Here is a 12,705-nt window from a genome sequence, read left to right as displayed (position 1 = left end):
TCTCTGGGGTGCTTTCCCCCCCCCCCCGCCCTCGGCACCCGAGTCCAGCCCCCTCGCCTCTTCCTCCTGCCGTCTTTTTATCGGTCTCTCTCTCCCCGGCTGGGGGGTTTCTAAGCCTGGGAGAGAGTTCACGCCGGTTTGCCCCCCTTAGCCGGCTGGCTCGCTCGCTCGAGCTCCCTCCCTCCCCCGATCCTCTCTCCTCCTCCTCCTCCTCCTCCTCCTCCGCCTCCAGCCCCGCCGCCTCCCGCCCTCCCGCCCTCCCCCCTTCCCTCTCCTCCTCCTCCTCCCCTTATCGCCCCATGTGTTGTGCGAGGAAGCAGATTTGCTAAAGAGACCCACTTGCGAAAGAAACGGGAGTAGCATAAGGCGCGGGCAAAGCGGCGGCGGCGGCGGCGGCGACGACAGCAGCGGCGGCCGCGGCAGCAGGGAAAAGAGGAGGAGGAGGAGGAGGAGGAGGAGGAGGAGAAAAAGAAGGAGGAGGAAGGAGGAGGAGGAGGAAAAGGGAACGAGAGCCGGAGTAGCCGCAGCCGCGGAGGAAAAGGAGGAGGAGGAGGAGGAAAGGAAAGAGGCGAGGAAAAAGGAAAGAAAGAAGAACCGGGAGGAGGAGAAAGAAAAGAGAAGAAGAAGGGGAAGCAGCCGACGGCAAAAAAAAAAAAAAAAAAAAAAAAGGAGCGAAGCCGAGCGCAGGAGAGAGAGAGAGAGAAGACGCCGGGAGAGACTTCCGATTTTTGGGGAAGGGAAGAGAGGGAGGAAGAGGGGATGCGTGTCTGTGTGAGTGTGTGTGGGGGGCTGAGAGCGCGCGCGGGTGCGTGAGCGCGTGGAGGGTGCGTGTGTGAGTGGGAGCGCGCGCGCGCGTGTGGTTTTTGTTTGGTTCCTTTCAGTCCCCCCCCCACCCCCCCTCCCCACCCCCCGCCCGCCCCGTCTCCCTCTCGCTCCCTCTCTCTCTCTCTCCTCCTCCTCCTCCTCCTTCTCTTCCCCGGTTGATGTTTCTACAGCTTCGCCAAACTCCGAGCGGGGCATCTGATCGAAACCCCGCCAGGAGCAGGGCCGGCGTGCCGAGCGTGGGATTTCTTTCTGGGCTCGCCTGCGCCTCCTGCGAGCTGCTGCTGCTGGCTTTCGCCTGGCTTTGCTTTCCATGGCTTTTCTGAATGGCTGACTGCGGGCTTCGCTGGATCTGGCCCCCAGACCCCCGCCTCTGTTCTTGCAACTCGGGTCGGCTTCAAGAGAGAGAGGGAGGGAGAGATCTTTGAAGGGAACCGCTCTCTCTCTCTCTCTCTCTCTTCTCTCTCTCTCTCCCCAGCCGTTCCCCTTTTGTAATTTTTTTTTTTACTTTTCTTCCCCTTTTGCTAAGAGACAATCGCCTCGCGCTTTCCTCCTCTTCCTCCTCCTCCTCGCCTCTTTTTTCTTCTTTTTCTTTTTTCTTTTCCCCCCCTCTGGTCCACTCGTCCGCGTTCCCCCTTTCCTTTTCTCAACCCCACTTTCGGGTGCCTGCCTTGCCTGCCTGCTGCGTGCGTGAGTGCGTGTCTCCTTCCCGCATTTTATTTACTATTTTTGCAATTGTACCGGGAAGGGGGGGGGGCGGAAGAGCCGTCCGAGATTTTTTTTTCCTACCATCCCCCCCTTCTCCTTCCATCCAAAGCATTAAATTAAACTGAACGAAAGGACCGGCAAAAGGAAGGGAGAAAGAACCCAACCAGAGAGCGAGAGAGGGGAAAATTTAAAAGAAAACCAGCACCATCGCCGATTGACTACGCGCTGCCTTCTCCTCCAGAGCAACTTCCCAAGCCAAGAAAAATCAAGAACAACTTGCCAACGTGAACTGCGAGAGAGAGGGGAAAAAAGGCTGGAGGGGGAGAGCAAATAAACTAATATAAAAGTGGACAACACCCCCTCCCACTTTTTCTTTTTAGACCGCCACAGCTCGCTCCGGCTCCAACGGCAGGCGCAACCGGCCGGAGGAGCGGATCCGGCGGCCACAGGAAGCGACGGGGGGGCGCGCGATTTGGCCACGGTGTCCCTTAGATATGGCAATGGTAGTGGGCGCCTGGCGAGACCCGCAGGACGATGTGACCGGCCCGCAAGGAACGCAGCCTTCGCAAGCTCCCCCTGTGCCGGGAGCCCCCACGGGCGCCCCACACACCCCACAGACGCCGGGCCAAGGTGGGCCCCCCAGCACCCCGGCTCAAACCACCCCGGGCAGCCAGCAAAACCAAGGAGAGAAACAACAGCAGCAACAGCACATCGAATGCGTGGTGTGCGGGGACAAATCCAGCGGCAAACACTACGGGCAATTTACGTGTGAAGGCTGCAAGAGTTTCTTCAAGCGGAGCGTCCGGAGGAACCTCAGCTACACGTGCCGCGCGAACCGGAACTGCCCCATTGACCAGCATCACCGCAACCAATGCCAATATTGTCGCCTCAAGAAATGCCTGAAGGTTGGCATGAGACGGGAAGGTATTGGAATTTCATTTGTTTTCCATTTCTCACCCGTCGGCGGGGAGGGCAGTCGAGGCAGGGATAGTAGCCCCTCCCGGTATGAAGGGTCCCCTAAAAACTGAAATCCAGCCTGCGGAGGGAGGTCTGGAGGCTTGATTTTTTTTTAAAAAAAGAAAACTACATTTTGTTTTGGCGGACAAAGTGGAGGTGCTGGTAGTTCTTTCTTTCTTTCTTTCTTTCTTTCTTTCTTTCTTTCTTTCTTTCTTTCTTTCTTTCTTTCTTTCTTTCTTTCTTTCTTTCTTTCTTTCTTTCTTTCTTTCTTTCTTTCTTTCCTTCCTTCCTCCCTTCTTTCTTTCCTTCTTTTTTTTAAAAAAGCCCTGGTCTGGGCTTCATTTGTTCTCCTGAGTGGGAGGAAATGAGGCGAGGGGTGAGAAAACCGCCTTGAGTTTCTGGGTTCGGGGTTAGGAGGGGGGTGTTGGAAGGACTAAAATGGCTTTCCTTAGACTGCCGACCCTAAACCAAAACAACTTTCCTCGCTCTCTCCTCCCGCTTCCCATCCTCCTGGAAATGGGTCGGGGGTCTCCCGTAGCTGGGATAGATCCCGGGAAAGGAAACCAGTTTTTTTTTTTAAAAAAAAAAAGGCTGAGAAAGTGGGGGGGCTCAGTCTCCCCAACACAGGGAGCTCCGGAAAATCTCAGCTACGTAAACTTCTTTCCCTTGTTCTCTCTCTCTCTCTCTCACACACACACACAACACCCCGTCCCTCCTTCCCTTACCCCTCAGCCTTCTTCCTTTCGGTTCCTACTCTGTAAATAACCCTAACCCATAAATAAAATCCCGGGATCGATCGATCCACTCGCCGGAGAGCTTTCCGATCGGGGCTTCTTCCGTTCGGAATTCCGGCAGGTTCCACTCGCTTTTCCTCGGCTCTCTCCCTGGAGTTCCGGAGGAGGTCTCGCTTTGCTTCCACGAGGTCCTTTTTTCGGCCTTGGGAAGATGACCCTTAAAAAGGTTTCCCCCCACCCCCACCCCGTTTCTCTTGCTTAAGAAATAGCGCTTTTTTTTTCTGTCTCTGGTTCGGAAGCGGAGGGGAGGCGTTGCGTGAGCCCAGACGGGGGGAAGCCGGGGTCGGAGTGTGTTTTGGGGGAGGTGGGAGTGAAAGACGCGAAGCTCTGGAAAGGAAACCGAGACCTCGGCAGCCTTGAAAAGCCTGAAAGGGGATCGAAGCATCGGGGGCGGGGATTTTTATTTTGATTTGTACGAGGCTGCTGATGCTGATTGTTATTTTCATTCTCGGTTTCTGTTTCTTTTTCGCAAGATGGAGCGCCGCGGCGAGAAAGCTCGGCGAGCGAAAGGCGAGCCGCGGGTTTCTTGTTTAATGGCGTAGCGCGCCCTCTTCCACTCTTCTCAGGCGCCCGGGGTTGAGTGTTTCTTTTTTGTTTTTGTGTGTGTGTGTGTGTGTGTGTGTGAAAGCAGCTTCGAAGAGGGTCTTGGCGGCTTTGGGAAACCTTCGGGGGTCAGGCTGCAGGCAAGCCCCCCCCTCCCACCCCACGCTTAGCCTGCCTTGATTCGGCTTTCTTTGCCGTGAATCTCGGCTTTTTTTCATTTTCTCTCTCTCTCTCTCTCTGCCTCTGTCTCTCTGTCTCTGCCTCTCTGTCTCTGACACCACCATGTAAATTTATGAACAAAACCAAAGGCCCACTTTCTGTAGGGCTTCCCCGGGCTTTCCAGCAGGCAGCCCCCCTCGCTTCCTCTCGCCCCCGGCTGGGAGCAGCGGAGAAAAATGTACAACAATAAGATCTGGAGGACCTATATTTCTCCCCACTCCTCCCTTCCCCCCCTCCCCCCCCCCCGCGGTCCGCGGGCAATTGTTTATTTGATTGTATTTATTTTGCTTTCTTTCTTTTCTTTTCCCCCCCCCCCTTCCCTCCCTCCGGCCTGTTTTGAGAAAGAGAGAGTGCGAAAGCCGCACTGGAGATGGCTCTCGCTTCTCTTCCCTTTCTTTCTTTCTTTTATCTCTCTCTCTCTCTCTCTCTCTTGGCCTGGCGAATCTTTCTCCTTCCCCTCCTTCCCTTTTTTTATTTTTGTTTTATTATGATTATTTTTAAAATATATATTTTATATATAAGTGCAAGGAAAGGGCTGCTTAGGAAGGCCAAGGCCGAGAAAAGGTTTCAGGAGGAAAACTGGAGGTTGGAAACGTGGGACAATTTCACCCGAGGCCGTTTCCAAATAGCTGCTCTTAGATCTTGATGGTGGGGGGTCATCCTCGTAGCCTTGCACCCCCTCGGCTGAAATCCTAAAAATTCTTAGACCCCCTTCCACGGCCAGATATCTCTCCTCCCCCCCCTCCCAGCTATCACACAAATATGTGAAGGTTTCTACTTCCAGTCGGTGGAAGAAGGGGTTGTCTCGTGTCTTGACCTTTCCCTTTTGATTCCCCCTCCCCTCCATCTCCCCCCTGCTGCCCCCTCCCCAGAAAACCAGCCAGCTGTAGTTCTGATAACACCACCACCATCATCATCCTCACCCTCAGCCTTCCTTAGCAATGCAGGTATTAATTGCTGTAGTTTCTTTTTTATTTACTGCAGCCGTCCAGCGGGGCAGAATGCCGCCTACACAGCCGACCCACGGCCAGTTCGCCTTAACCAACGGGGACCCCCTGAACTGTCACTCGTACCTCTCCGGATATATTTCTCTCTTGCTGCGGGCAGAGCCTTACCCGACCTCTCGCTTCGGCAGCCAGTGCATGCAGCCGAACAACATTATGGGCATCGAGAACATTTGTGAGTTGGCCGCTCGGATGCTTTTCAGCGCCGTGGAATGGGCTCGGAACATTCCTTTCTTCCCCGACCTCCAGATCACCGACCAGGTGGCTCTCCTGAGGCTCACCTGGAGTGAGTTGTTTGTCCTCAACGCCGCCCAGTGCTCCATGCCTCTCCACGTCGCCCCGCTCTTGGCAGCCGCCGGCCTCCACGCGTCGCCCATGTCCGCCGACCGCGTGGTCGCCTTTATGGACCACATACGCATTTTCCAAGAGCAGGTGGAGAAGCTGAAAGCCCTACACGTGGATTCGGCGGAATACAGCTGCTTGAAGGCGATTGTCCTCTTCACCTCAGGTAGGGGGCGGCCTCTGCTGGGGGCTGGGTGTGTGTGTGATTGTCTCTGTCTTGGTTGTGTGTGTGTGTGGGGGGGTTCTTTCAGCGCTGGTGGGCAGTGGGATTCGGGCCTCAGAAACCAGCCTTCTTTCCCCACTCACCCCACCCCCTTCCTCTTTCCCCTTCTTCTCCATTTTCCTGGAAGAAATGGAAAAGGGGAGAGGGAGGGGGAGAGAGAGGGGGAGCACTCTGGGGCGTTTTGTTGTGGGTTGGGGGAGAGAGACAGGGGGATTAGAGCTATGGCTTGACGGGGAGACACGTCCTGCTGTATCTGTGTCAGCTGTGCAGGCCTAAGGTTAAAGTTTGGAAAGTTATCTTCTCTTTCATTAGAAGAGAATTTTTTTTTAAAAAAAAAAAAATAAGAAGAAGAGCAGGAAGAAGTCGAGAAAGTATATATTGCGAAGAGTGGGAGAAGGGGATAAATTGTAGGGACGTGGGGTCTACTCCAGGGCCCTGGTTTTTTTTGTTTTTGTTTTAATGGAGCCCCTCTGAATGGCTGGCTGTTGAATGGGAAGTGTGTCTGTCATGGAGGTGTGGACATTTACTCGCTAGAGTTGTCTCACTGAGCTCAGAGAAAACTGCCTTTTGTGCCAGTAGGCAGAACATCCCAGCTTCATATTTTGAGACCATTGAAAAGACGGCAAGCTGCTAAACGGCAATGGTCAGCCAATGCAAAAAAAAAAAAAAAAAAAGGGACAATGATACAAACTTGTTTCAATTTTAAAAAAATCAAAAACAAAATAAGATCGCCAAGCCAGGAGATAGACCGCTGAGCGTAATAATAATAACAACAACCGCCATCATCGACTGCCATAAGCAAACCTGATCCGATCCTAGATGTGGTTAAGAGTAGATAATCTCCACTATAACAACGGTTGGCCTACTAACCGTGTCTAAACAATGAGACAGGTTTTGTCCTTAATTTAGAAAATATGATACGTTCAAAATGTAACGTGTGAGCTTATGTGACACACGTCTTGAAATCGCTGTTTTCCCAAACCGCAGCTCGCTATGAATCGAATCTTCCTAATCATATTTTTTTTTCATCAATATCTGCAATATATAATAATAAGGCCACTGTAATTCAGAAATGGCAGGGCTTCCCTCTCTCCGTTTCAGCAAGTCATAAAAACAGAAAAATAGGCCATTTGAACCATCAAAGATGGGGCTGGGGTGGAAATTCTAACTAGGGAGTGAATATATTTCTGTGTCAACTTTCTCCTGTATAAAAATAGTGTTACAGTTATAAAACAACAATGGGAGGTATGATGAAATCTAATAAGCCCCATGGTTCGACCTGGTTGAGTAAGACATCTCAAATATTTCAAATCATCCCTGTCTTTTATACTACACGGAGTAATATAATAATAATAACAATAACAATTCACGAGATCAGGTCTGTAATGTTTGCCTGATAGTCAAGCGAAAGCAGTTGGAAGTCATATCTGAAAATGTCTTCTTTCCTAAATAGCAAATAATCCTAGGAAAAAATGTTCACTCCTGTATACATGCAGGCAAGGCTTGTGAAAATGCACACACACACATATATATAGAAATAACCATACTATCAGGAAACTGGCCTGGCTAAGCGCAGTTTATATGAGAAAATAAACTCTCACAATTCAGATTTTTGTTGTGTTAAGGGAGATCTGGGAGAAACCAAGTGCCTTTCTGGACTTTGTCCAAAATTTAGGTCATGACCTGAACTTCCTTTTATATATTATTGCTTTCCATAATTGCATTTTTTACCCCTGTTCAAATCTTGGTTCCCCACCCAAATCAGTTGAGCTCTAAACGTGGCTGGTTGTCAGAAACAATTCTAGAAACGAAGACTGTGTGTTGTGTTTGTGTGTCTGTGTGATGATGTGTTTGTGGAGTTAGTGTCTTTCTCTGTCTGTGGATCTCTCTGTGTCTTTTAAGAGAGGGAGAAGTATCTTAGGGCTTTCCCTTCAAACTCTACCTTTCTCCTTCTCCAAAAAAAAAAAAAATGACTTCAAAGAAATTTATCTTCCGCATTTATGATTATGATTGCAATTAGTGCTATTAATATTGTTCCCCTTTCCGGGAAAACACTTCAAGGCAGGATTTGCTCTTAAAGTGCGAGATTTATGACTGTTTGCAAAATGCGGATCTGTATGTAAATTGCCTTTGCAAGGTAGATAAAAACTTCTGTTATCTGATTTTGTGGAGTTATAAAACGAGGAGGGGGCGGAAACGGATGCGGGACTGACCAATTCAGATGCCCTAATATACCGCAGGGCCTGGCATGTATTTGAAAGCCCGCAGAGAGGCATCTGATTTTTTCTTTCTTTCTTTCTTTTTTCTTTCTTTCTGTCCCTTTTTTTTTTCTCCCTTCCTGGGCCTTTTCTATAGATCTTGGACAGGGATTCTAATGTCTTTCAAAATATGCATGTGTTGGTACTTTACCCAGCCAGCTAAGGTCACAACCTGAGTCTCAAGGCAGCTTTTGATTAAAAGGGGGCTTTCCTTGTTTTTTAGCTTGTCAAATGTGGAACCGTATTTATTTTATTTTTATATATATTATATGTGGTGAGTATATTTGTGTGTGTGTGTGTGTGTGTGTGTGTGTGTTAAAGCCAGCAGAGGGGAAGAGGGAGAAAACAGTTCTAATGAAGAGAGAGATCAGATTCTGCTTGGCTGCCCTTGAATAAGCTAAACTGACAAGATCAGTTTTAAAGGACCACTTAAATCACTTTCAAAGACTGAGGAGAAACTGCGGTATCTCTTTTACAGGGAATCGCTTCTTTCTTTCTTTCTTTCTTTCTTTCTTTCTTTCTTTCTTTCTTTCTTTCTTTCTTTCTTTCTTTCTTCCTTCCTTCCTTCCTTCCTTCCTTCCTTCCTTCCTTCCTTTCTTTCTTTCGGCTCAGTTCTCTGAAGCTGAGCACAGCGAATTTCCGAACCTACCTTCTTTAAAACTCTCTCATATTCTGTCGGTCATCATTTATTTTTCTCAATAAGGTTGGGTTTTGTTTTGTTTTTTCATCTTCCCTTCTCCCAACACCATGCAAAAAAATTTTTTAAAAAAAATCTGTGCAGGTTCGGGGAGAGGGCGACGGACTCCCCGCCCTCCCTCCTCCCCCCCCCGAATTTCAGAATGGAGGGGGCAATTAAGACTTAGAAACCTCGGCAACCCTGCCGGGAGGGGGGGCTTCAGCACGTGCTTAGCGTGCTGTCTTCCTCAATCAAGCACACACAGACAGACAGAGGGACGATTTTAAACACTCAAAGAAAGCAAGCTGGCTTGCTTCAAAAACAGGTTTCCTCGGGAGAAAGTCCCGTGATTGTTCCGCCGAGGGGGGGGGGCTAAGAGCATCTTCAATTGCAGGTGCAGCTGGAATGGATTGGGGCTGGATGGTGTGTGGAAGGGAGGAAGGGTGAGAGGGCCGGGGTGGGATGGGGGAAGCTCATCTGGGCCGGCCAGTGCAAGAGGACCTGGGGGCTGAAATGAGCCAGAGAAAATCTTCAGGCCTTTGGCCTAAGCCTCTTTTTAACCAGGGTGTAAGGTGGCCAATATTGAACAGGGGCCTACAAGGATAGCAACTCGGCACTGCAGTCGATTCAGCACCGCTTGCATTGGTGGCAAAGATTTGGGGGGGGGGGGGGGGTTGTCTCTGTGTGTCCATTTGTTAAAAGAAAACCCGTGTCTTATTTAACACTGATGATGGCTTCCCTCCCCACTCTCTTTTTCTTTGAACTCCCGTTTCTTCTAGATGCGTGTGGTCTATCCGATGTTGCCCACGTTGAAAGTTTACAAGAGAAGTCCCAGTGCGCTCTGGAAGAGTACGTCAGGAGTCAGTATCCAAACCAGCCCACCCGTTTTGGGAAACTGTTGTTACGTCTCCCCTCTCTTCGCACCGTCTCTTCCTCGGTCATAGAGCAATTGTTTTTCGTCCGTTTGGTAGGTAAAACCCCCATAGAAACCCTTATCAGAGATATGCTACTATCCGGAAGCAGTTTTAACTGGCCGTATATGGCCATCCAATAAGAGGGGAGGAAAAAAGGGGGAAAAAATAATATGTTGGAGAGAGGAAAAATAAAAATAAATAGAACATGTAATTCCGCAAATCAGAGAATTTGGACAAAGCAAAACAAAAGCAAAAAGTAAAAAAAAATATATATATGGAAAATTTGGAACAGAGGAATGGCGAGTGACATTGGGGTCTGGCGGTTGTGTAAACGTCCTTCGGTTAAGCAAGGATGTCACATCTTGGCTAAAAGAAGAGAGGAGAATAATTTGAATGGACTATGGATTTTTTTAAAAAAAGAGAGACTTGTTCAATGGACTTTTTACACAATGCATTAAAATTCCCTTGTCTTTCACAAGTTACTATTTCTCTCTCTCTCTCTCTCTCTCTCTCTCTCTCTCTCTCTCTCTCTCTCTCTCTCTCTCTCTCTCTTTTGAAAAAAATCTTTCTTTCTTTCTTTCTTTCTTTCTTTCTTTCTTTCTTTCTCTTTCTTTCTTTCTTTCTTTTGAGGGGGTGTTAAAACTTCGAAATGCAACCTCTCACTAAAAGTGCATTTTTTAAAAAGCAAACCTGTAGAAAATTAACATAATGGGAAAAATTCTCTTTCTTCCTCTCTGTTTTTCTCTCTCTGTCTCTCTCTCAAACACCCCCTCCCTCCCTCCTTCCCTCCCTCCCTCTTTCTCTCTCTCTCTCTCTCTCTCTCTCTCTCCAAATTATTGATTTGTCCAACATTGTCTGTGTACCTATAGGATTTTGTTTTGGTTTTTTTTTAAAAAAAAAAGAAAAAAAAAGAAATCCTGGTTCCAAACCAGTTTATTCTGTGGTTCTATAATAATTTTGATATAATCTTGGTTTCATTTTTCTTTTCTTTCTTTCTTTCTTTTTTTTTTTTAAAGAACTGTGTATCCTTTAAAAAGTATATGTTCTGAAAGAATTAAAACTGTCTTGGAAAGGTTTCTGAGAAGATCATAAAATTGGGAATAAAGACACCCCCCCCACCCCCCCAAAAAAATAATTCTAGAAAGATGGAAGCGCACTTAAATCCGGTCAGCCAAAAATTTAGCTTCAAGCTACAACAACTATAATTATAGCGGTTTTTTTTTAAAGTGAACCACGATCAACCTGCTTGGAGATGTATGTGTCAATTGTGTGATGTGTATGTGTGGTATGTATATACAATGCACACACATATACACACAAAAACACATAAATGCATATATGGCAAAATATGATTTTTGGAAGGGAATTGGCTATTTTTTTTGGAGGGAGATTGTGTCCAAGACACAAGATGGTTTTTGGTAAAGAAAAAAAAAAACATGCATACATATATGTACACAGAAATTCCAGAGAGACTCATCACAAAGTTAACTTTTTTGTAATTTGAATGAAATCGGGTTCTGCCTAGTTGTCCGAGTTCCTCTATCTGTTTGTATATTTGCAAGCTCTTTGTATTATAATACTTGTTGATATTTTCCCTTTTTTTAAAGAAAAAGAAAAAAAAAACCATTGAATTCAGCATGACAAAAAAAATAACACTACTGTTGGCACTTATAGATAATGTGGTTGATTCAGTACCTTAGAGTTTACAGTTTTTTGTGTTTTAAAGAAAAAAAAAACGGAAGGTTTTTTTTTAAGTGCAACATTTCTGTATACTGTAAAAGTTATAATAACTGAAAACTGTTTGGTCCAGTCTCTGTTTGGTCCAGTCTTTGTGTGTTATATTCCAAGGAAAAAAATTGAAAGTATTCAGAAATTAAAATATTATTTGATATCTGACCATTTGTATGACTCTCCTAATTCTCCTGGTGGGGAATGGGTGATTTAAGTGTGCCACTGTTTTTACATCTCTTTATATACTTTGAATTACTTAGATCTGGTCAAAAATCAGTGTCAAAAGGGAGCTTGGATCGCAGTTCTATTTTAATTTGCAGAATGGAAGGAAATATTGGTGATGGCAGGGAGATTCAGCTCTACCAGTCAGATTTTTTTTTCTTCAAAACAAAACAAAAATTAAATGTCCAAAATGTTGCCTGGAGCATATTTAGCCAGTCGTCATCCCTCCCCTCCCTCCCCCCTTCTGTCATCACAAATAATTTAATTTCACAGAATGAGTAGGGAGAAGAAGAAGAAAGAAAAGTTACTTCTTTCCCTGAAGTGTAAAAAAATAGGAAATGTCACTCTAGATTATGTTTTATTATTTAATTGAGAAAGATCACAATATTAGGATGGATGTGAATTGTAGAACTAATCGGATCCGGTTGAAGCAAAGCGATGGGGGGCTGCATTGTCTGGAATTGTTTGTGGTCATTTTAAGGTGTGAAATTGTTCCTTCCAATGGAGAGAATATTTGTATAGGTTCAACTTCTCCCCCTCCCCCCCTTTTTTTTTGGTAAGGAAGAGAGAAAGGTATACAGTGTTTAAAAAAAACCGTCTAGAAGGGTCTGCAAAACAGGGTACTTAAGGACACCTCTTAACCTCCAGTGTGAGCATTGAAACTTAATGGGATGTGTTTCAAAAAGGGGGGGGGGCTTTTCCTATATAGCCCTGTGGCCTTTTGAACCAGCCTGCCCAAATTTTCTGCTTGATTAGGCCTCTAGTTCTAATATCAACCCCCCACCCCCCACCTCGCCCCCATCCCTTCCTTCCCTTCTGATCCGATGGCCTTTAAAAGCGCTTTCTCTATTTTTCTTTTTTCTTTTTCATATTGTTGTGGTGGATGGCACTTCTTTGTGCCTGATTCTGAAGGGGCAGCTGGTGAAGCCGGATTCTTTTTCGAAGATTTCTCTCCACCCCCACCCCCCGTTCCAAAACGGGGCTACTTGGGGGGGGTATTTAGTAAAGGAGCTGGTGGTTTAGCATCATTTTCAGAAGCTGGGTTTTGTTGCATTCCTTGGTGATCTGATGCCCGTTCCCCCCCCCCCCAGACCTTGCTTGCAAAGTTTTCTTCTTGGCCTTCCTCTCATTTAAGAAGGGAGAAGGCCCTCTCGACTCAAGCCAACCCCACACAAACTCTTCTCTTCCTTTCCTTCCCTGCTCTCCAAACTTCTGTGCCTTGGAGGTTGTAAATCCTCTTGGCTTCCCCTCTCCAAGCTGCGTTTTAAAACCAGTTGTTTGGGCTGAAAGAG

The 12,705-nt window shown here is 47.0% G+C and overlaps 1 protein-coding gene across 2 annotated transcripts; it reads left to right on the top strand.

The window, feature by feature from the left end:
• Positions 1 to 265: 265 nt before the first annotated feature.
• LOC139326889 (COUP transcription factor 2) lies at positions 266 to 9,975 on the top strand. 2 transcript variants are annotated; one of them, XM_070956637.1, is made up of 3 exons: positions 266 to 2,454; positions 5,028 to 5,555; positions 9,326 to 9,975. In XM_070956637.1, exons 1-3 carry the CDS (start codon positions 2,025 to 2,027, stop codon positions 9,598 to 9,600), a joined length of 1,233 nt encoding a protein of 410 aa, XP_070812738.1. In that variant the 5' UTR covers positions 266 to 2,024; the 3' UTR covers positions 9,601 to 9,975. The 2 variants fall into 2 exon arrangements, with proteins under 2 accessions (XP_070812738.1, XP_070812735.1); XM_070956634.1 differs by having other exon boundaries at positions 5,007 to 5,555.
• Positions 9,976 to 12,705: the final 2,730 nt, after the last annotated feature.

The sequence above is a fragment of the Pituophis catenifer genome, unplaced genomic scaffold (assembly GCF_029215685.1).
Source record: "Pituophis catenifer annectens isolate HBS135680 unplaced genomic scaffold, rPitCat1.0.hap2 SCAF_286, whole genome shotgun sequence".
In the NCBI taxonomy this organism is placed as follows: Eukaryota; Metazoa; Chordata; class Lepidosauria; order Squamata; family Colubridae; genus Pituophis; species Pituophis catenifer.
Note: the sequence above shows the minus strand (reverse complement) of the source record. Positions and strands in the feature narration are given on the sequence as shown.

Excerpts from the sequence above, each read along its gene's own strand:
- LOC139326889 (XM_070956634.1), top strand. The coding sequence starts at position 2,025 with ATGGCAATGGTAGTGGGCGCCTGGCGAGACCCGCAGGACGATGTGACC. Across the intron at positions 2,455-5,006 it reads GGTTGGCATGAGACGGGAAG|TTTCTTTTTTATTTACTGCA; the intron begins GTATTGGAATTT and ends TAATTGCTGTAG. Across the intron at positions 5,556-9,325 it reads GATTGTCCTCTTCACCTCAG|ATGCGTGTGGTCTATCCGAT; the intron begins GTAGGGGGCGGC and ends CGTTTCTTCTAG.